The 23620-nt window shown below is 44.4% G+C and overlaps 1 protein-coding gene across 2 annotated transcripts in view; it reads right to left on the bottom strand.

Moving 5' to 3' along the window:
- The window catches only part of EPHX2 (epoxide hydrolase 2), a 69696-nt gene extending 61702 nt beyond the window's left edge, over positions 1-7994 (bottom strand). For both annotated transcript variants that reach the window (XM_035022606.1, XM_035022607.1), the window contains exon 1: positions 7837-7994. In XM_035022606.1, coding sequence (XP_034878497.1) covers positions 7837-7934 — 98 coding nt within the window. In that variant the 5' untranslated portion in view covers positions 7935-7994. The remainder of the gene's footprint in view (positions 1-7836) is intronic.
- Positions 7995-23620: the final 15626 nt, after the last annotated feature.

Genomic DNA, 23620 nt, shown 5'->3' with positions numbered 1-23620 from the left:
GAATGAGTAAGCCATATACATGGATATGCTTGCAATACATATGACAAAGGACTTGTATCAAGAATATCCCACTCTCTGTGCTTGTGTTCCCTCTCTCTCTGTGTCTCTCTCTGTCAAATAAATAAATAAAATCTTTTTAAAACAAACAAACAAACAAACAAAAAGAATATACAAAGAACTCCTAATAACGATAAGAGAAAGACGACCCAATTGAAAAATAGGCAAACGACTTGAACAAGAGTTTCACTCAAGAGAATTATCAAATGGCCTATAGGCATATAAAAAGAAGCCCAGTATCATTATTCACCAGGGAAATACAACTTAAAACCACAATGAGATGCCACTATATACCCACCAGAATCACTACATTTAAACACCCTAAGAATATCAAAGACTAAAGACCATGTGGAGAAAGTGGACCTCTCGTCTACTCCTGGTAGGAGTATAATTTGATACCAGTTTAGAAAATGGCAATCTCTATTAAGCACTTTTATATTGACAAGAGGCACAGACCTTTGTGTAATAAAGTTATAAGGCACACACCTTTATGCTACAATTAAGATACCATCAAAAAATGCAAAATGAAGGGAGTGGGGATTATATCAGGACAGCACACTGAGCATGTATCTATTTCTCTCTGCCTAAAATCCCACTGAAATTAGACAAAAGCTATCCTTAAAAGATTTAAAAAGACAAACAACTTCAATAGTTCAGAAAACCAAGAAAATGTAAATTATTGGACTAAAAGATATGAGAAAATCTTGCAAGACAGATGTAGCCTGGAACATATTAATTTAAAAAAGAGAGAAAGGAGGAAAACAAGAGCCCAAACATGTGAAAAGAAGTCCACTGTTGCTCTTCCCCCACTAAGCCCAAGAGCAGGTTCAAAGTCACTTCAATAAACTCCACAAGTAGAAAGTGGACTTGGGGGCTTCTGACAGCTGATCTGCTCTCTCCCCTTCCTTCTACCATTTCATTTATTCATTAGCAAATATTCATTGTGCACCTTCTACAACAGGCATTGTTGTAGGCAATGTGAAGGAAGGATTGAACAAAGCTCTCTTTCAGGAGCTCACATTCTAGTGGGGGGGGAGGGGGGAGAAAGAATAAGCTGGTACATTATATAGTATTTTAGTGCGAACTACTGAGAAAAATTAATCTGTAAAGGAGACAGTGTTCCAGTTATTATTGCTACATAAAACATCAACCCAAAATCCATGGCTAAAAACAACCACAGTCATTTTATTATCTCTCAAGGTTTCTGTGGGTCAGGAGTTAGAGAAGGGCTCAGTTGGGCGGTTCTGACTCAGGATCTCTCCTGTGTCTGCAATCAGATGGCAGCTAGAACAGGATGGGGAAAGGGGAGAGCTGAAGCAGCTGGGGACTGACCGGGCATGTCTCTCTCTCCCAAATAGTCTCAGGGCCTCTCCATGTGGTCTTTCCAGGTCAGTTAGCATTAAAAAGAAAACCACATCTCAAAATGGAGTCACTTATGTTAAGGCCCCACATCAGTAAGACTTCATACTTAACTAACTGCAGTTTCAACCCCCCCTCGCCCCGCCCTCACCACGTAATCTTTAACGGGGCAAACTGGAATTTCCTGGCCAACACTAGGAAGTAAGCCCCTGATGGACCACTTCCATTCCCCTTAGGAGGGGGAGTTGTCTAAAAAAAATGCATTCCTTGCTATTATTTTAAAGACACATGAGACAAGTTCTGGGAGGGCATGCAGAACATCCGCACCCTCATCCGCGCCCTCTCCCTGTGAAATCAGAGCATGTCACCCTCCAGGCAAATCAGCGTTCACTAAATAGGAAGCTCCAATGAGCTAGAGTGTGCAGAGATTTTATCAGGGTTTCATTATGTGGGCACGGTTGATTAAATCATTGGCTATCTGATTCAACTCAATTCTCAGCTTCCTCCCTAGAGGTCTGGCTGGCCCAAAGTCCCAAACCTCTAATCACTCAGTTGGCTTTGCTGATGACCAGTCCCAATCATGAAGATTGGTAAGCGCCCCCATGAGTCATCTCACTGTAACAATGGCATTCCTTTCCCTCAGGAAATCCCAATGGTCTTTAGAAGCTCTGCGCTAGGGGCGCCTGGGTGGCTCAGTCATTAAGTGTCTGTCTTCTGCTCAGGTCACGATCCCAGTGTCTTGGGATCGAGCCCCGCTCTATGGGGAGCCTGCTTCTCCCTCTCCAGCTCCCCCCTTCTTGTGTACCCTCTCTCGCTGTCTCTCTCTGTCAAATAAATAAATAAAATCTTAAAAAAAAAAAAAAAAGAAGCTCTGTGCTAGGACAAACACCAGACAAATTCTTCATTACACAGAAAATAAAGATACCAATAATGATGCATGCTGACAGAAAAGGTTGTGTTAACAGAATAAATTACTATCTATGCACATTAAAAAATCATAGGTAATCATAAAGAAACTAGAAACAAAATGTACCCATAAGAAGACGAGAAATGTTTCCCCAAGAGAAAACTGGAGAAAAAGAAAACTTGATCAATACAACTATAGACAGGAAAAAGAAGAGGAATAAAAGGTGTGCCTGGGTGGCTCAGCCAGGTAAGCATCTGCCTTCGGCTCAGAAGTCCTGGGATCGAGCCCCACGTCGGGCTCCCTGCTCAGCAGGGAATCTGCTTCTCCCTCTGCCTCTCCTCTTTACTTGTGCCCCCCACCTCAAATAAATAAATAAAATCTTAAAAAAATAAAAAGAAGAGGAATAAAAGAAGAACACAAAACACAAAACATCATGGTAGGAATCAACAGTTCAGAGAACTTAAGAAGCAAATGAAACAATCCAGTACAAAACCAGACACTACCATGTTGTGGAATACCATGGAGCGGTTAAAAAAGGAAAGGTAGATACATAAACAGACACAGGAAGATGTCCCATTGTTAAGTGAAGTAAAATCATTAAAATTAAGTAAATGAAGTAAAAAAAAAAAATTAAGACCTAGAACAGCATGTGTACTATGATCCTATTGTTTTTTTTAAACTTATCTATCTTCCAAACTACCTACCTACCAAACTGTGCATAAACGTGCCTGCAAATTCATATAAGCAAGTGACAGACTAACAATCCCTTATCTGAAGCCTCAGAACCAGGTGAGTTTCAAAAGTCAGGTTTGTTCAGACTGTAAATGTAAAGGGGGGCTATACCATACAGTAAGTAACACCTCCAGGAGGGTCCGGGGCAACCCTCTTAATCAAACTCATCGTATTTCTGTCGCGAAATGCGTGACTACTCACAGTAGTGGGACAGATAAAGATGACAAATAGCCCCACACTTGTTCAGGTCACGTTTACTACCCAAATGAGGTCAAGTCAGATTTTGTGGTGAAATGAAGTCAGGTCAGGTTTTGCTATAAAGAATTATGGGGGCGGAACCTAAAATACCCCTTGGTTCTGGATCAACCATGATTATAGGTGGGGTGGGGAGAGGAAGAAGGAAGGGTGAAGAGGGTCTGACATTCCTATTCCACATTATTCTGTTAGTTTGAATATTTTCAAAGTAAGAATGGATTTGTGTATTAGTTGAGGAATTAAAACCCATGTGTAAAAAAAAAAAAAAAAAAGATGGCTTCAGAGATGATACAAAATCCCAGAGGTGGTAAATAAGAGGCAAAAGGCCACTACAAATCTGGGGACTGCCCCAGGAGCTCCTGGAAGCATCCCGTAAATACTTCCTGAAATAGTACACAGGACATGGATAAGAAGTCCTGATTCTCAGATACCCTTCCTGTATTTGCTGACCGCGTGTCTGTCTTGCTACGAAAACATTTACTGAGCATTGCATAGGACAAGCACCTGAGGTTCTAGAACTCAGGGGTTTTTTTAGAACTGATGCTCTGCCTATCCCTGTTGTTCGGTCCAGTGGCCCCGGGCACACCTTCCACAGTGAGGCTGTGTGAGAAGGTATTAAATGAAGCACACAACTGTCCACATCCTGCTACCCTCACGGCCTCAGCACCAGGCTCACAGGCTTCCTCTGTCCTCCCCCCGCTGGGCCCCGCAGCCTAGGTTCTTCACCTTCATGTCACACTACGGAGCCGGCCCCCCGCTTCTCTCTCACGACGCTCCTCCTCTCTGGCCACACTGGGATAGTCACTGTTCTCGTGCGCACTCCATACTCTCCACCCTCAAGCCTTTGCTCATGCTGCTCCCTTCACCTGGAACGTTCTCCCTTCACATCTCTTCCCACCAGTCTCTTAACCATCTTCTCAGGCTCTGCCTCCATTAAAGCTTTTCTGGTTCTCCCATCAGCCCTAATCCCTCCTTCCTTTGAGCCACCTAAGAACTTTTCCTTTTATGGCACTGCCTTCGCCTTGAACTCTGGCTATCTGTGGATGCCTGAATTCACATACCAGATGCCAAGCCTGGTGAAAACGCCCCGTGCAAGGCAGGCCCTTCAGGCTCACCTGCTGAACCAACACCTTCACAGTTCATTCACAGACTCCAAAAGCTAACAAGGTCAAGGTCTTGGAATCAGCCAGCTTTGCTATGATCCATTTTATGGCTGCTGGGAACAATCCTAATCCTGGTCATGGAGGGAGTGTGTGAGTCTGTGCAACACTAGATAAACAGTGTGCCCAGTGCATCTCGTGCATGTGCACGAGACTTTTACAAAGAAATGTGTTGGAATACAGCTGCCCATCCACCTTACGTGTTACCTAATGTAACCCTCACAAAAATGTCTAGAGGAAGGTATTTTCCTATTTCAAAACAAAGACTAAGGTTTTAGATGAGTTGACTAAGACTGAAACAGATTAAGCAAGGCTACCCAGCAGTCAGTGTTAGGACTGAGATTTTTAATCTGGGTCTGACTCAGAGACCAGCGCTCTTTTAATTACCCCACATTTGCAAACTTGTATATTTGTGACTTTTATTCTTACAGTTATGTTCCCCCCCCCCACATTGATGAGGTCACAGGCACAATTACACCTCATAGCTCACGAGGGTAAGCTCTTTTTATGTTTTTTTTTTTTTAAATCAAATTTATGAGTCAAAAGGAAGTAAAACAATGCTATTGTTAAAAGGGATTCTAGGAAAGCTCACTGGTCCTTCCTCAGCTTCTCCCTCCTGCAAATGATCTGAATTGGACAAACCTGGATCAAGGGCGGCCCTCCATTTTCAATACTTCTCTTCAATCCTAATTACCTGGGATGTGATTATTCTTATTGTGGACTTTGTAGGCACCTTATTTGTGTTTTAATGACAATAAATAATTATTGATACACTAACTATTGGTGTTGACATACTGATATCAATTTACTATTGATATACTTATTGATGTATTTACTCACCCCCTACAGATTGACATCTTTCCCAGAACAGTAATAGCCAAGGGAGGTGGGAAGTCTTGATGAATCAGAGAGGAAATAACCCTAAACTGGGAGTCAAAAAAAACTGGTTCCATAGCTCCCAGTGACTAATTACTATGTATTCAAGTTAATCTCCTGCTAGGCTTCACTTTCTGTATCTGTATAAATTAAGGGTGGCTCTAGATTCTGAGACTCCTTTTGGCTTGGCATGCTTGCAGAAACTAGTCTCTTATAATATATAGTATAATAGGTTAGACAGCCTGTTGGCCTTTGGTATCACAAGAATTCTAGAATGGGGCATGTTCTGTATTGGTTTGATGTGATTTGAAATCCACTTGTTCTTGACAAAGGCTAATAAAGTGAAGCTGTTGTTAGAAGTAGTGGTTTTGCTGGAAGAGTGAGGTAAACGGTACTGAAACAGCATGTCAACATCTGGTCATCTGCTCCTTTGCCCTTGATACTCAGTAGCTCAATTGCTGAGGGCCTCTGGGTGTCTATCAATAAAAACATGAAGGAGCAATACCGAAAGTTTGAGAGGACCATCCAATGGGTGAGGGGACTCGGCCCATTAAACCAGCACTCTGAAGCCCTTGGGGCAATTAGCTTTTGCTTCAGTAAAGGTGACTCTACTCTTTCCAGAGCAGCCACCAGCTGGGGAATAAAGAGTACACTTCAGGGGCACCTGGGTGGCTTAGTCGTTAAGCGTCTGCCTTGGGCTCAGGTCATGATCCCAAGGTCCTGGGATCAAGCCCCAGTCAGGTTCCCCGCTTAGCGGGGAGTCTGCTTCTTCCTCTCCCACTGCCCCTCCCCCCCAAGCTCGTGTGCTCGCTCTCTCACTCTCAAATAAATAAATAAATAAAATCTTTAAAAAAATAAGTGAAAGTACATCTCAACTGAATTTGGGCTTTATTTCTTTCAGATCCCCCTTGACTGGAACAATAATGGGATTAATCTATCATTGTTTGGGAGTATGTTGTGTATTGGTTTATGAAGGGGCATTATCCTGTATGCTACAGGCTTGTGAAATACCCATAGTGAATCTGGGTTAAAGAAATTGCTGCCAAAAGAAACAGTCTCTGAGCATTAATTTGCCATGAAACAAAACAAGACAGAACTCTCAAAGCTTCCACCCTGCTCCTTATTCTTGCCAGTAGTTTAGAATTTAGTCTTCCTTGGGTGTTGCCAGGGTGATCTATCTTTCTTTCTTAAATTTTTTTTATTTGAAAGAGAGAGAGTAAGAGAGCACATGAGAGCGGGGAGGGTCAGAGGGAGAAGCAGACTCCCCGCTGAGCAGGGAGCCCGATGCGGAACTCGATCCAGGATCAAAACCTGAGCCAAAGCCAAAGAAACAAAGCCACCCAGGCGCCCGTTTCTTAATTTTTAAAAATTATTTATTTGTTAGAGAGAGAGAGGGAGAGATTGCGAGCGCACACGTGGGGGGAGGGGCAGAGGCACAGGGAGAAGCAGCCTCCCCAGTGAGCAGGGAGCTCCCTGCGGGGCTTGATCCCAGGACCTGAGCCAATGGAAGGCAGACGCTTAACCAAGTGAGCCACCCTGGCGCTCCCTTCTTAACTTTATAAACAAATATGCTTTCCTTCCTTCTGACTATAGAAGAAACATATGTTCATAAGCAGATAAACTGGAAAATGCAAAAAAGTAGAAAAATGAAGACAATCATTCATAATCTCATCTGGGATTAACAATCCCAAACATATTCTGGGATATTTCTTCCACACATTTTTCTACATGTAGCTTTCTTCCCCCCTATAATTGAAACCATGTTGTATAAATTGTTTTACATTCTGGTGGGTTTGTTTTTTTCAATTGTCATTAACAGGTTTTTCCGGATCTGAAAGCTCATCCTGTTTCCTGGTTTACTGGTGACGCTTCCTAGTTCATTTCTCAGGGATTAGGCTTTGGGGCTGTTTCTCTAGTTTGCTATTATAGTTAAGTAAACCCGCAAGGCACAGAACTTTTTTTTCTCTTCTCAACTTCCGCGCAACTTTAAAGATTTTATTGATTTATTTGACAGAGAGAGACACAGCGAGAGAGGGAACACAGGCAGGGGGAGTGGGAGAGGGAGAAGCAGGCTTCCCGCGGAGCAGGGAGCCCGATGCGGGGCTCGATCCCAGGACCCTGGGATCCTGACCCGAGCCAAAGGCAGACGCTTAACGACTGAGGCACCCAGGCGCCGCTTTAAAAACCCACTCCATTACACAGAATTAGGGGGCAGCGGTTAGCGCGGAGAGCAATTCCTCTCACTTTACGAAAAGAATCCAATATAGAGGGCAATTCTGGAGTTTTTAGAGAGATTTACTTACTTAGCATTTAGAAAGACAATGGGTCTAGTCGCATACAGGGGTATTTTTAGGGCGGGGTAATTGTTTTAACCTTCGCAGGGCTCTGGCCCTGCAGCAATGTGAAGCGCCCAGAGGCAGCTTCTCAGCGGGGGCGCGCGCCCCCTGCGGCGCCGACCTTCGCGCTGCGGCCCGGCGCCGGCTCCCTTACCTGGGCAGCGCCGACTCCGCCGTGCGGTCCAGCGCGCCGGCCACCGAGGGCAGCGCCAGGACCCCGTCCAGGTCGAACACGGCCGCACGCAGCGCCATGGCGACCCACCCAGGCACAGAGCGCCCGGAGCCGCACGGAGGCCGGGAGCCGGATTGGAGCGGCTGGCCGCCGCGCCTCCCCTCGCACTGGTCCCCCGGGCCCCGCCCCGCCGCCGCCCCGCCCCGCCCCCGGGCCAGCTCCCGCCCGGCCGGCGGCCCACGGGGTAAGCCCGGGTTCTCTCTCCGCCGCCTCCAGGCGTCGAGTTCCCGGGCTTGAGTCCCCCGATGGCTGACCGCTTCACACGAATTTGCCAGACTTTCACTGGTCCGGGGGCAGGCCTCAGGGTAGGGGTCTGAGAAAGAGCCAGGGGCCACAGACCCTTTAAAGTGTGTGTGTGTTTGTGTGTCCCTTTAAAGCGTAAGTGTGTGTGTGTGTCCCTTTAAGGTGTGCGTGTGTGCGTGCGTGTGTGTGTCCCTTTAAAGTGTAAGTTGTGTGTGTGTGCGTGTGTGTGTCCCTTTAAAGTGTGTGTGTGTGTGTGTGTGTGTGTGTGTCCAAAAGCTTCATTCAGTGTTTGGATCCTTTCGGTTGGTTCCTTTCGGTTGGCATATCCACTAAACTATTAGCTTTGTTGCCCCTCCTTTTGGTGCGTATATTTACAGATGCCTCACTATCCTGTTTTTTTTTTTTTTTTTTTTTAAGATTTTATTTATTTGCGAGAGAGAGAATGAGAGACAGAGAGCATGAGAGGGAGGAGGGTCAGAGGGAGAAGCAGACTCCCTGCCGAGCAGGGAGCCCGACGCGGGACTCGATCCCGGGACTCCAGGATCATGACCTGAGCCGAAGGCAGTCGCTTAACCAACTGAGCCACCCAGGCGCCCCCAGCTTTGTTTTAAATCACAGATTCCACACTATTGGCTCCTTTGTTTCTGGACTTTGCTTAGGAGTGTCTGAGTTGTACTTGCCTGAGGATTGCTGGACTCCTCATGCCTGTAGTGTAGCTCTGTGAATTAAAACATGCTTTGGGCCTAGTGTCCCAGCTTGCCAGGAGCATGCCTCAAGACACAAACACCAGAGACTTCTCTGTTGAATGTGTCATCTGTGAATTTATCCAAGATATTCTGCCCCATTTAGCTAGAAGAATGGTGTGAAAGATCATCAGATACCTTACTGAAATCAAGAGGTATTCATCTACAACATTCTTTGTATCTACCAATTATCAATCTGGAGAAGAAGAAAAATGAGGCCACTTTGGGTGTTTTGCTCAGGTGAACTATGACCATGCTTACGTCTCTTGCCTCCTAACTTCATCCGGGATCTGCCTGAGGCTGTTATTAGTGCTTTCTGAAATCCACCCCTACAAAGTAGGAAGTAGGAAGTATGTAGTCAACAATGCCAAATTTAGCAGAGGGAACTGGAAAGAGCCATTCGATTTTGGATTTGGATGACACTGGGCGACCTCCTTCAGAACACTTTTATTAGTGGTTTTGGAGATAGGAGCTAGATTACCTGGGTTTGAAAGAGGTAAAGAAGTGACTACAACAATCTCTCATGAAGTTGGTGATCTCAAAAGCAAAACTGAGCCTTAAAAAAATAATAATTAAATAAACAAATTGCAACATGGCTTGTAGAGTATGAACCCTCTTAAATTAAATCTCCAACTTAGACTTTCCTTTGGTCTCCAAACTTGCATATCCAACCTCCTACTCCACATCTCCTCTTGAATGTCCAACAGGTATCTCGAATTCATCATGACCAAAACAGAACTCTTGCTGCATTCCCACCTCTCAGGCTTGTTCTCCCCAGTACGTTCCTAGTCTTACTCAATGGCACCTCCATTCACTTAATTACTTAGCCCAAAGAACTTGGAGTTGCTTCTGGATTCCCCGCTCCCCTTTAAGCTGTGTGCTCTTGAACTCAGTCCCAGTGGTGTCCCTTTGATTAGGGCAGAGGTAATAGCTTCAGGTTCAGTGGTGTTTTTTGGCCGTCTTTCTTAAAGGCTCACCCGGGAGCTGACTTCTCCACTACTTTCAAAGGTTTTGTAGGTTCCTAATATCCCGTATTAAAGCTCTCTCTATTTAATAACTAGAGGGATTTCTGCTGCCTCACTGGTGTACCATTTAGGAATACATATCCGTATATGTTTGTAAACACAACAAAGCAAAGAGGAAGGACACATTGACAGAACTGGATTTTATAAATCCCCCTTTTGAGAAGGAAAGTAAGAAACACAGAACACGAGACCCCATTTTAAGATGGGGATCATTGCGGGTTAAGAGGAAACTATCAGCTCCTACAGGGACCTTTGTTTATTCAGGAGCGGTTACACTGATAAAGTGATCTAGTCTGGAATATTTTGTAATACCATATGAGTTACAGAACTTCCTGGCCGAACTGCTTAGACAAGGTTTAGTGGTCTCAATCCTTTTACTGTGCTCTGCTCTTTCTCATGGGTCACACTTCCCCTAGGTTTTCTGCCAGCCAACATAGAGGAAGGTTAGAGCTCACTCAGCTGGGCTCTGGAAACAGGGTATCTTTTTAAAATGTAAATCGCAACCCTTTTGTCTGCTAATTTTAATATTTATCAAATGCATTTGAGGGGCTAGCATGAAATCATAAAAACATGGAGAATGTGGTAGTGCAAATGCAGAAATTACACCTCATGCTAATCACTAGATTTGCAATGAACTCACATAAACTTTTATCTGGTTTTGTTTTAGATTTCCTGTCACTGCACCCTTTCCCACCACCTGCTAGACCTTGGTTTTCCAACCCTATTTTAAAACTCTATTTAATTCCTGCTGGTTGAGAAAGGATCTCACACTGCTGCCTCTCCTACTGTAGGTGTTTGAATCAAGCGAAATTAAAGTTGTCTCTGGTAGCTTTTTAAACCCACATTCCACCTGATGCTTTGTCTTTCTTTAGTGTAGCAAATGAATTTCTTTAATTCATTCAGAAAATTATGTATTAAGCACTTTCTGGGCACTTGGGATTCATTGGAAAATACAACAGACAAAATTAGGGACAAAGAAGCTTCCATTGTAGTGGAATGATGAATTCAAGGAATTTCTAGTTGCTTCTGGGGCAATGAGAATGACGTTAGTAATATTTATCGAGGCTACTTGTCATTTTTCTTAGTTGGTTTTTTGTTTTGACTGCCAAACATCTATAACCTCTTCCTATATTTGAGAAATCCTACTCTACAGTGGACATCTGTCATTCAGAGATGCACAGTATCCTTCAAACATCTATTTTGATAGTTTTCACATTTTGAGTTCTACCTTCGCAAGCTAGACTCCACAAACACCATTTTTCCTGGGCTTCCTTAATGCTGCTCATATGACTTGGGCTCTTCCCATCAACCTTCTGGCCTGAGATTTGGGTAACAAATGTACCAACAATGGCAAAGCAGACGCATCTAGTTTTTCTGGAGAGGATAGTATGGAGCTTCTCCAGTCTAGTCCTGGATACTTGATATGGATGCAGTGGCACAATGATGGCTTCATAAAAATTGTAATGGCATGGTTTGCTGTCACTACGTTGTTCTTGGCTGTGTAGTTTCCAAGCCTGCTTCTCTTGTCCTCCCTGAGATTCTGTGAGCCTGCCTTGAGCTAGGGTGAAGGTCTGTGAGTTAGGCTCAGCAAATCAGATGCACCCAGATAGCAGGAGCTGGTAAAGGGAAGAGGGACAGAGGAGAGGGTTTGGGTTGGCAGTTTTGGGACAGCAGCAGTATCCAGGGGTCCCAGCTGGCAGGAATGATACAGGCCTCAGCATTCAGCAACAGGAACAGTGGTGTGTTCCCAAGGCTGGTTCTGGTGTGTGAATTTGGTGTTGGCCTTCTCTACTGCTGGTTTTCCAAGTTTGGTTCTCCAAGCTTCCTAAGAGCCTCACCAATAGCCTATCATTAAATATATTCTCTGCCTAAATCAGCCAGCATAGGCACCTCTCACCACTTACCAATTCCCGAAACCCTTCTTACTGTGCCTTCTGGAACCTTCTGGAACTCACCATGCCCTCCGGAACTTCAGGGTCATTATCAGCAAGATCCACTCTTTTCCTCAACCTCTTTTCTATTCTCTTGCTCTTCTCGCTCGATCTCAAATGTGGCTCTCCTCTGAGGCACCTACTTTCCCTCTTCTCCCTTCCTCCCCTTGTGTGCCACTGACAGGGGGAGAGGGGGAAGACCTTTTTAGTCCTTATCGCTGCTCCCAAATCCTCCCTAAGACCCATAACATTAACCTCACCTCAGCCGATTGTACCACTCTGGACCCAACTACTCTACTACTCTTCCCTAGTCAGCTCTCTCTCCTGATCTCCTGGGAGACCAAAGGACACATTCCTTTCTCCCCTCAGTCGCCAATGCTTTCCATCCTTCCTCGCTCTTGGCCAGTCTCTTTGCTTCCCATTTCACTGAGAAAATTGGAGCAATCAGAAAACTTCCACAAACTCCCACCTCTCTATTGATTCATCTACCTGTACCTGTACCTTCTCTCCAGCTACCCTGAACAGCTGCCTCTGCTCCTGCCTAAGGTTGACTCTTCCACTGAGGCATTGAATTTGGTACCCTTGTAGGCAGAAGGACAACTTCTCACTCCATCATCCATGATGTCCTCTCCTGGATCATCCCATTCACATGCCAACTGTTATGGACTGGATGTACGTGTCTCCTCCCCCCCAGATCTGTATGTTGAAGCTCCAACCCCCAATATGATGGTATTTGGAGGTAGGGCTTTTGGGAGGAAATTGGGGTTAGATGAGGTCATGTGGATGGGCCTCATGATGGGATTAGTGTCCTTATAAAAAAAGACACCAGAAAGCTTGCTCTCTTGTTCTGTGCAGACACAGAGAGGTCATGTAAGCACAAAGCAAGATGATGGCCACCTACATGCCAAGAGGCCTCAGAATGAAACCCTCCCTGCTGGCACCTTGATCTTGAACTTCCAGCCCACAGAACTGTGAGAGAGAAATTTCTGTACTTTAAGCCACCCAGTCTTTGGTATTTTGTTATGGCAACTCAAGTAGACTGAGACACCAACAGTCTGTAACTTCACTTATTAAAAAAAAAAATGAATAAATCTATGGAGAGCCCACATTTCTCTCCCACTGCCATCTTATTTCCTTCTTTTCCAGCAAAAGTCTTTCAGAGTTGTTGAGGCTCATTGACTCTAAGCCTTCTTGGCCCATTCTCCCCCGAACTCATTTGAATCATGCTTTTGTCTTTATCCTTTCCTTGAAAATCCTCTTCCTAGCATCACAGAAAACCTCTGCATTGCCAAATCTGTAGGTCATTCTATACCTTAACCACGTCTGATTTGGCATTAGCATTTGGCCTGATTGCTCATTCTTCTTCCTGATGACACTCTCTGTACTTGGCCTCTAGTACCCTCTCTTGCAGGGGGTGGTCTCACTTCCTCGGCAAACTGCTCTTGCTTGGTTTCCTCTGCTAGCTCCTCCTCATTTTCCTCATCTCTAAATTAAAGTCAGTCCTTGGACCCTTTCTCTTCTTTATTTACAACCGCTCTCTTGCTTATCTCAACTGGCCTTCTCTAAATTATTTGTCCCGCAGTCTTCCTCACATGGGACCCTCTGGCCATAGTCAGCTGCATGTAGCCCTTGCAAGGGCTTGCCAGGGGAATCTGGACAGGTGGCTCCACACAGGCTCCCTGGGGCTCTGGTTTGTGTGTCAAAATGGCTGCAGAGACGTGATTGCCAAGCTGAGGCTGAAAGGTGCCCCCACCTGCGCTAGAAATTGCAGGAAACCTCTCTCTCATCCTCCTGCAATGTCCCTCTGGAGCTCTTCACTGAGAAAGCTTACTATTGTGTACACTTTAAAGAAGAAATGCTTTAAAAAGCATATATTGAAGGTACATTCAGAAAGGGCAGGCAATAAATGGATAACTGACAAGATGGCTACAATCCAAGTTCAAAAGAATTTGATTTCAAAATCCTGTGATTTGCCTAATTATTGCATCGGTTTAATTCATAGCACTGATGGAAAAGAAGTGAGACTCTAAGAACTGGGAAGAGTCCCATGACAAAAACCAGGAAGCAGGCGAAGTTATTTTTCTTTCTCTAGCTGATGAAATTGTTCCTACCTTAGCTGAAATTCCTACAACAGCCTCACCTGAAGGATTTATTATGGGCCAGGTAAGCCAACTTTCTACATGCCCCACCTTACCCATCCTCATTGCCTCTGGACTTTAACCAGGTTTAGGTCCCCACATGTCCCGGCAGACAGGTTCCAGGGACAAACTTGGGAGGAGACACAAACACACCCCAAAACTGCAGGATTCTGATCATTGATATTCACAATTTGGTGATCATGCATAAAAATGGATTATCAGGGGCAACTGGGGGCTCAGCAGGTTCAGCGTCTGCCTTCAGCTCAGGTCATGATCTCAGGGTCCTGGGATAGAGCCCCATGTTGGTCTCCCTGCTTACTGGGGAGTCCGCTTCTCCCTCCCCCTCTCCCCCCCCCACTTATACTCACTCTCTCTCAGATAAATAAATAAAATCTTAAAAAAAAAAATTAACCATCACGGGGTGGTATTCACAGTTTGTTCAACGACAGCCCACACAAAGTTACCATGAGACACCAGAAATTAGATAGTGGAAGGGAAGACTTGTCGAAACAGAAATGTTGGAATGGATTTTTTTTTATGTATGACCTTCTTCCTAATGTGAGAGAACTCATGAGACACTCCTCCAAGGCCTTGAGAAAAACACTGGTGTGGGAGGACTATTATCTTGATTATAGGAGCTGTGGGAAGTGGTTTGACCTTGGGTGACAAGACTTGAGTTAAGGAAACTTCTCAGTACGTGGCACATCATTGTCAGTCTTGAGAGGAAGAACCAAAATGAAGCCTCTATAACAAAGTAATAAATAAAATCCATAACATGTCTCTGGGAGAATCCTAAGGGTTAGAACCACCATCAAAGACCAGAATTATGCAGGGACTTTTGATTACCACCAAACTTTACCTAAGATGGATGCATCTTGCAGAGTGTCAATTCATCGTTGTAAACTTAATTAGGTGATTCTAATGGCAGATACCATTCCCTATGTGATCCCTACTGCTGCCATTGCCAAATTCCCAGCTCCCCAGCAGCAGTGACAAATCCCAAGCTCTAGATAGGGTGCCTGAGCCCAGAGGCTCATATTAGCCACCTGGTGGCAAGCTGATTACAATGAACTCCTTCCATAATGGAGGGGGTAGCAATTTGTCTTTATGGAATAGATGCTTCTTCTGGAGAATGGGTGAAGGGGAAAGCTGTAAATACCAACTCTAACCTAATGATCTTTTATAACAATGAGGGCTGTACCAGCCAATATTTTCTTCCTTACTTGGTTAATTTATTTCATTTTCTGCCCACCCCATTACTTTATACGCAGTATGCTTTTGATGAACTTTATGATTTACTCCATAGGAGACAGAATTTCAAGATGACATTGTGTCAGGATGAGAGCAAGTTTGGGCATTGCTCAGAGAGGCTAGATATAGAGTTGGAGGGAGTAACTGATGAGCCCTAGGGATACGGGCACTTTTATTTCTGTGAGGAATGGCTGCCTCATGTTAGTGCTCTAAATGTGTTTTCTTAGATTCTGTGTTTGTCTAGTTGGCAACGATTACTCATGAGGCCAAACTAATGGCCACACTTGTTCACATCATCCCTGTGATCCAGTTTCCATGGAGGCACAAAAATCATATTACAAACCCTCCAAACAGTCCTGAGTCAACATCTCCAACCACTTCCTTTATCTTTCGCACACCAAGCCAACATTACCCTGCACAAAAGCACCCGACAGCCAGGTACTGGACAACTAGAGACTGTCCCTATACCCACAGCCTGCCAAAATTGCTCAAACCATCCAATTCGAAGCTGCTTACCCTGGCCTGCCTTGCCTCTCTTGCAGAAACTCCAATAAATACTCTGGGCCATGGGGACGCCTGGGTGGCTCAGTTGGTTGGGTGTCTGCCTTCAGCTCAGGTCATGATCCCACGGTCCTGGGATAGAGCCCCACATTGGGCTCCCTGCTCAGAGTCTCAGCTCTCCCTCTGCCTGCTACTCCCCCTGCTTGTGCTCTCTCTCTCTGACAAATAAATTAAAATCTTAAAAAAAAATGCTCTGGGCCATGCTTTCTCCTTTGCCTTTTCTGCCCCCTGGTTGAGCCCTGGTGCTTCCCTGTGTGGCCCTGCATGGCACACTGTGATTATTTCCAGGGATCTGTGAGTATAAACTTCTTCCTTCACGACAATCATTCTTGTGTCTGCATGTCTTGCCATACCGAATTAAAACAAATTCCGGGGACAACTTTTTGAACAGTTAGATGTAAGCATTCTTTTTTTGAAGTGTAATTATGGAAAGTTGGGTGTGCACTGATGTTAGGAGCCAAAAAGCTAGATTTGGGGGAGCTTTTCAGCATTTAAAACTCCTATCAAATATTTTGGGAATGTTCTCACCTTGAAGGTGGCAGAGCCCACTTTCCACAAGGAGCTCAAAACCCCAGATTCCTGCTTCCTCAACATTCCTTGCACCTCGTTCATAGGCACATGCTTAATCAGATGCATCTGTCCCCCCTGTTGTGTTGGGGGTTAGTGACACAAAGAAGCAGGGACAGGGGAGGATTAATTCTGGCAGCAGCAGGAGAGGCTTGTTTCCACAGACAGCAGTGACAGCAGTCCTAGCGACAGACGTTGCGAGGCTTTGCATCCAGTCCCACAGCAGCACAAGGCCCATCATGCAGGTGAATGGCTTGTGAGCTGGGCTCTGGTCTGGTTGATGTTTCCCTTGTTCTCACCTGTGCCCTGAGCGGGTTCTCCAGCTTTCTAAGTGCTCCTATGAACTACCCATTGTCCTTTAATAAAATCCATTTCTGCTTAAATTCATCAATAGGTTTTTATTACTTGGAGCCAAGAACCCTAGTTGATATAAGCTATGATTCTTTCCTTCCTTACACACACACACACACACACACATACCCCTCCATATGCAAGTATATGTGGTGAAATATTAACATTTGTTAATTATGGGCAGTGAGAATATAGCTGTTTAGTGAATTCTTTTGTTTTTCATGTCTTTTAATTTTCTTAGAAGATAATACTAGCAATCATGTACATATGTGTAAATATATATATATACTTATACACATACATGTCCCATATATTCACACACACATATATATAGCATGCCTTATTTCACTATCCTAAGCCCTTTATTTATGCTAACTCATTCACTCTTAACATCCAGCCTGTGAAGTGGGAACCAATATTCACATCCTCATTTTATGTATAAGGAAACTGAGGCACAGAAAGCTCTAGAAACCTATCAAAAACTATACAGCTTTGTTTTTTTGAAGTATATTTGACACATAGTATTATATTGGTTTTAGGTGAACCACATAATGACTTGACCATTATATACATTATAAAGTGCTCACCACAATAAGTGTAGTTACCATCTGTCACCATAAAAGGTATTACAAAATTATTGACTATATGCCCTATGCTGTATCTGTGACTTACTTATTTTATCTCTGGAAGTTTGTACCTCTTAATGCCATTCACCTATTTTGCCCATCCCCCATCCTACCCCTCCATCAACCACCAGTTTCTTCTCTGTATTTATGAGTCTGTTTTGTTTTCTGTTTGCTTGTTTGTCTGTTTTGTTTTTTAGATTCCACATATAAGTGTAATCATATGGTGTTTGTCTTTCTCTGTCTGACTTATTTCACTTAGCATAATACCCTCTAGCTCCATCGATGTTGTGAATGGCGAGATTTCATTCTTTTTTATGGCTGAGTAATATTCCATGGTATGTATATATCACATCTTCTTTATCCATTTATCCGTTAATGGACACTGAGATTGCTTCCATTTCTTGGCTATTGTAAATAATGCTGCATAGAGGGGCATGTATCTTCTCCAATTAGTGTTTTCGTTTTTCCCCATAAATACCCAGAAGTAGAATTGCTGGGTTGTAAGGTATTTCTATTTTTAATTTTTTGAGGAAACTCCATACTCTTTTTCGCAGTGGCTGCACCAATTTACATTCTCACCAACAGTGCACAAGGTTTCTGTTTTCTCCACATCCACACCAACACTTGTTATTTCTTGTCTTTTTGATTCTAGCCATTCTGACTGGTGTGAGGTGGTATCTCACTGTGGCTTTGATTTCCATTTCCCTGATGACGAGTGATATTGAGCATCTTTGTTGGCCATTTATATGTCTTCTTTGAAGATATTTCTATTTGATTCCTCTGCCTATTTTTAATCAGATTATTTGTGGGGTTGTTTTTTTTTTTTTTTTTTTGCTATTAGTTGTATGAGTTCTTTATATAGCTTGGATACCCTTATCAGATATATCATTTGTAAATATCTTCTCTCATTCAGTAGGTTGCCTTTTCATTTTGTTGATGGTTTCCTTCACTGCGCAAAAACCCACACAGCTTTTAAGGAGCAAATAACCTGGAGGTTATTTAGGGCCCTTTGTGGTTTTTTATTTTTTAAGATTTTATTTATGTCTTTGTCAGAGAGAGAGAGAGAGAGACCGCACAAGCAGGGGGAGTGGCAGGCAGAGGGAGAAGCAGATTCCCTGCTGAGCAGAGAGCCTGACGTGGGGCTCAATCCCAGGACCCTGGGAACATGACCTGAGCCGAAGGTAGACATTTAACTGACTGAGCCACCCAGGACCCCCTAGGGCCCTTTGCTTTTAAACAAAATAAGGGAGATGAGATAACAAGTGGCTTGAGGGGGAGGCAGACCTCGAAGCATGCTTTTAGGATGGAGGATGACCTTATTTATGGGCTGAGGAAAGGGTTCCAGCAGGAGGAGCGGTGAAGATAGGAAAAACCCTGGGGATATTTAATAGATGGGGACTCCATCAAGATCACAGGGGCCAAGCTTCCCTGTGCAGGAAGGAGAGGAGGAGGACAACACTCCTGGTGAGAGAAGGAGGCAAGTGTTGGTTTACAGTTTGGAGGATGACCTTGACCTTGCTTCTCTGGGGAATTGAAGGCAAAGTCACAGGCAGGGAGGCTGAGGAGGTGACAGGCAAGCTGCAGCCAAACCAGCTGGCAGCATGAGGGAGCCGATGGTCCTGCAGACAGCAGGCCGGGGGGAGAGGGGTTTTCCTCCAGAGGAGAAGGGAAGGAGAGATCATAGGCTGGCTGACTGAGGACTCTGTCCTCAGTCCTATTCTACTTGCAATTATACTGCTCTCTTGACACCCAGACCCAGGACCCAGGACCCAGGACCCAGGAGATTTCCCACCTGTGAGGTCTGGGGGTCCAGGCAGTGATCCCAGAACACAGGATCCTTTGGAGCAAAGAGAGAAACATCTTAATAACTGGACAGAGGGAAAGCAAATCTGTTGTCTGTCTCCCACTGGACACAGACTGAATAGTCACAGGCTCCTCCTTCTCCCCTCCAGAGAGGGTGTGTGTGTGTGTGTGTGTGTGTGTGTGTGTGTGTGTGTTAGAGAGGGAGAGAGAGAGAGAATGAGAGCATGAGTCTGTGTGCTGGTCAAGTCAGCAGTCCCTCCTGTGGACTGGCTTTGGCTGTTACCTGCAGAAGCCTTTGTGCCAGGCTCTTTATGACGCCCTCCCCCTTAGCACCTGCAGGAAGGCTCTCTGGCCGCCAGAGCTGGGAGCCCCAGGCAAACCGACCAGCCGGCAGAACTTGCCCAGCCCTCTCCAGGAAGCCAACTTGATTCTCAGAGTCAGGTCGCCCTCATCTGCCATGGCGTGTCCTGCTCCAGCATCGGGGTGACCATAAAATGAAGTCACCCTGCTCTGCTTTGCACCTGCTTTTCCATTTGGGGGGGACTTTTGTTGGCTGACCAGGACTTCCGATCCAGGCTGGTTCCGTGTTCTCTCAAAGGCCTTTCTTCTTCTGTCGCCACAGGTAAGAAAGGTGCCTCCAAAGCTTGTGCCAGGGGATGTGGGGGTAGGGGCATTGTGGGGGTGGGGACAAGGGGGATATTGGCAGATTAGTGGCTTCTGGGTACTTTGGGAAGGGAGTATGTCAGAATGCTGGAAGTCACCTGCTCCTAGAAGAATTTTCATCTTCTGGTTGTCCCTGCGAGGGCTGTTCAAAGGCCAGTGACTGTCAACCCCTTCTACTGGGGTAGCTCAGTCTCAGGAGTTAGTGGTATTCCTATATCAAATCTGCTTCTGTGTACTATTCCTCCATTTATTTACTCATGAAGTAAATATTCTATATCTTTTAGTAAAGACTAACAGACATCAGTGGTATTCATTGACTTGGAAGGTAGCAAGTTCTTCATTGCTGGGGTTTTTCTGAGGCTGGAATTTGTCAGAGAGGTTTCCTTACATCAGTTGATGTGCTAATCCAGATGACCTTTAAGATTCCTTCTGACCTTGAGATATTAGGCTTCTGTGATTGAGCAGGGTATGGAGAAGAGCAGATATACAAGCTAGAAATATGGTCTCTCTCCCTTAAGCACCTGGCATGAAATTATTTGGAAGAAGAAACAGATTTTGTTTATGTCTTTGTCAGAGAGAGAGAGAGGCTTTCCTCTAATCAAGGGGCTTTCTTTGGGGTATTGACAGTTGGGAGAGAGCTGGGACTCTCATGTCGGGGGGCGGGGTGCTGGATGGCAGAGAGGAGCTGGTGGAATCTAAGCAGGCTGCCTGGAGAAGGTGATGTTTGTGAAAAGAATAGAAAGTGACCTGGTGGGCGGGAAGCCGAAAATCAGCTACAGTAGGAAGATGGACAAAGAGGCCAAATTACCTTGACTTCAGGGAACCAGGACTCAGGAGGTGGGCGTGGGGGTGGGGGTGGTCTGGTCATCCAAGTGCGTCAGCTGCGCTAGTGGGGATCTTGGTGTCTGAGCCTTTTACATACATAGTGTCCTTTATGTAGATTTCCCTGTGCGTCCCAATCACCCAGACCCATTTTACAAGCAGGGACATCACCCCACAGCCATCCCCTCCCCCAAAGCTGCCAATCCAGCCGCTTAAAGGATCAAAGGGTCCAGGGCTCTTTCTCTTTTAATATCTTTCTTAGGCAGAAGGTAACTCCAATTACTGTCAATTACCTGGGATAATTCTCCTTTGGTTTCCAGTGACAAAGTAATGAAATTATCTTCGTGGGCTAATTACAAAGGATGTAAATTTGACGGTTCTTGTAGGACTATATCCTCTAGGATCGATTGACTTATTTGCACATTCTTCTGGAGGGTCCAACAGATCTCTGGTTGGTTCTTTATATGATGCAATTTCAGCATGCCTGGATTTCTTTTTTTTTTTTCTCCTATTGCCACTAATGGGGAAAAAAATCTTTTATTTAGTGCACTTGGTTGAAAGGTGAAACAGGTCATAGCCTTGAGATTTGTGGCCATGGTAGGGGTTGGAAGGAGGAGTGAATGAATCTGCATATAGTGGAAACTCCTTGAACCCTGGATCCAGGCAAACATGGCTGTGGGGTGGGACACCTTTCTCTTCTCACCACCCATCTGCCACAGATCTCAGTCCTGACAATGGCTCAGCAGTGACAGTCAATAGAGCGAGGATCTGCAAATGTAAGTATAGGCATGAGTTGCCCATACAAATTGCCCATCTAGTTAGTGGCACTGGGTAGCACTTTACCAGATTATAGTTTAGAAGCTGAAGACCTGAGTTTGAATCCCAACTGTACTGATTTTGAACTATACATCCCTGAGCAAATCTTTTCTGAGCATCAGTATTTCTTTTATTTATATAAAAGAGATAATAAAATCTCTGCCCCTTCCCCTTCTAGAGGTGATATGAGGCTCAAATGAGGTCAAAGGTGTGAAAGAGGAGGTGGAAAGATGAATGAGTAAAGAGAAGAATAAATAATAAGATTATGGAAGAAGTGTTCAATGTCATCTTGCTCCCTAAACTAAGCCGTAAGCCTGGGTCTCCATAGATTCTTCCAGAACCCTCTTCCTCTCCTGGGCACCATTCATGGGTGACCCGACATACCTAGAACACACAAAGCAACCCCCTGTTATAAGGGCTGTGCTTGGGGCTGAGATAACAGGTGAATGAGACACAGTTTGTGTCCACAAGGAGCTCACAACAGTGACTTCTGCTTCTCTTCCCAAGCCCCTGTCAACTTTTGGCTCAACTTCAGAGCCCATTGTAGGAGTTCAGTGCTAGGATCTATTTCCTATTCTCTTTTTTGCCTCAGCCCTAAGGTGATTCCCAGGAACACAGCTGACTCCTTTTTTTTTTTTTTTTGATGAATTTTGAGTATTTATTACCTGTTTTTCTTCCCCAAGTATTTTTTTATTGTGGCAAAATGTGCGTAATTTACTGTTTTAAGCATGTTTAAGTGTACGGTTCAGTGTCATGAAGAACATTGACTTCATTGTGCAATCATCATCACCATCCATCTCCACAGCTTTCCATCTTCCCCAACTGAAACTCTGCCCCCATCAAACACTAGCTCCCCACTCCCTGCCTCTTCCCAGCTGCTCTATCAATTTCACTACCCTACGTAGTCAAATAAGTGAATCATATGATATTTGTCCTTTGGCGTTTGGCTTATTTCACTTAGCATAATGTTTTTAAGGTTCATCCATGTCCATAGACATGTCGGATTTTTTTTCTTTTTTAAGGCTAAATAATACTTCACTTTATGTATACAACACATTCGCTTATCCATCCGTCAGATGGACATTTGGGTTGCTTCCACATTTTTCACAGATGACTTTGATGACTTGCACTCCATTCAGATGGAGGAATGGAGTCTTTTTTTTATTTTTTAATTTAAATTTTAGGTAGTTAACAGTACAATATTGGTTTCTGGGGTAGAATTCAGTGATTCATCACTTACATACAACCCCCAGTACTAGAGGAATGGAGTCTTAAATCTACACATATTTTGGGGATGAAAGTCGCTTCCCCACCCCCTACCATGAGATGGGGGGAGGGAACATAAAACACCCAGCAGACGTCACCATCCAATTCAAAGTACTTTATAACATTCAATAGCTAGTACATACTTATGGTAGGAAATTTGGAAAATATAGCAAAATGTCAAAAAGAAGTAAAGATTACCCCTATTTTCTGTACCCAGAGATAACACAGGTGATCTGTATATACACAGAAAAAAAGATTGGAAAAGAGCAATTTGGTTGTCTTAGTCCACGGGGATGCTATAACAAAAACACCACAGATTGGGTGGCTTGTAAACAACAGACATTTATTTCTCACAGTTTTGGAGCCTGGAAAGTCCAAGACCAAGGTGCTGGCAGATTCGGTGTCTGATAGGAATCTGCTTCCAGGTTCATAGATGATGCTTTCTTGCTGTGTCCTCACATGGTGGAAGGGGAAAGAGAGCACTCTGGGATCTCTTTTGTAAAAGCACTGATCCCATTCATGAGGGCACCACCCTTTTCTCCTACTCCCCCTGTTACAAAACATTCAACACTTCACTCCTATCTTTGACTTCAGCGTCCTTCTCGCCACTGGAACCATATCCATGTTCTGGCCTTTGTTATTGTCCAAAAAGTTGGCTATTTATTTTTTTTTTTTTACTAATCCACAAGGTGTCTATTTATTTTTTTAATAACAGCTCTTTTGAAATATAGTGCTCATTACTGTAGAATTCATCCTTTGAAAATGTTCATTTTGGTGAATTTTAGTATATTCGCAGAGTTGTACAACGAACACTGCTACCTCACTGCAGAACATTTTGAGTACCCCAAAAGGAAACCCTGTACCATTAGCGATCACTCCCTCTTCTCCCTGCCCCCTGTC

This window comes from Mirounga leonina, unplaced genomic scaffold (assembly GCF_011800145.1).
Source record: "Mirounga leonina isolate KUSES-001 unplaced genomic scaffold, KU_Mleo_1.0 Mir_176, whole genome shotgun sequence".
NCBI lineage: Eukaryota > Metazoa > Chordata > Mammalia > Carnivora > Phocidae > Mirounga > Mirounga leonina.
The sequence above is the reverse complement of the archived record's forward strand: the minus strand, read 5'-3'. Positions and strand labels throughout refer to the sequence as shown.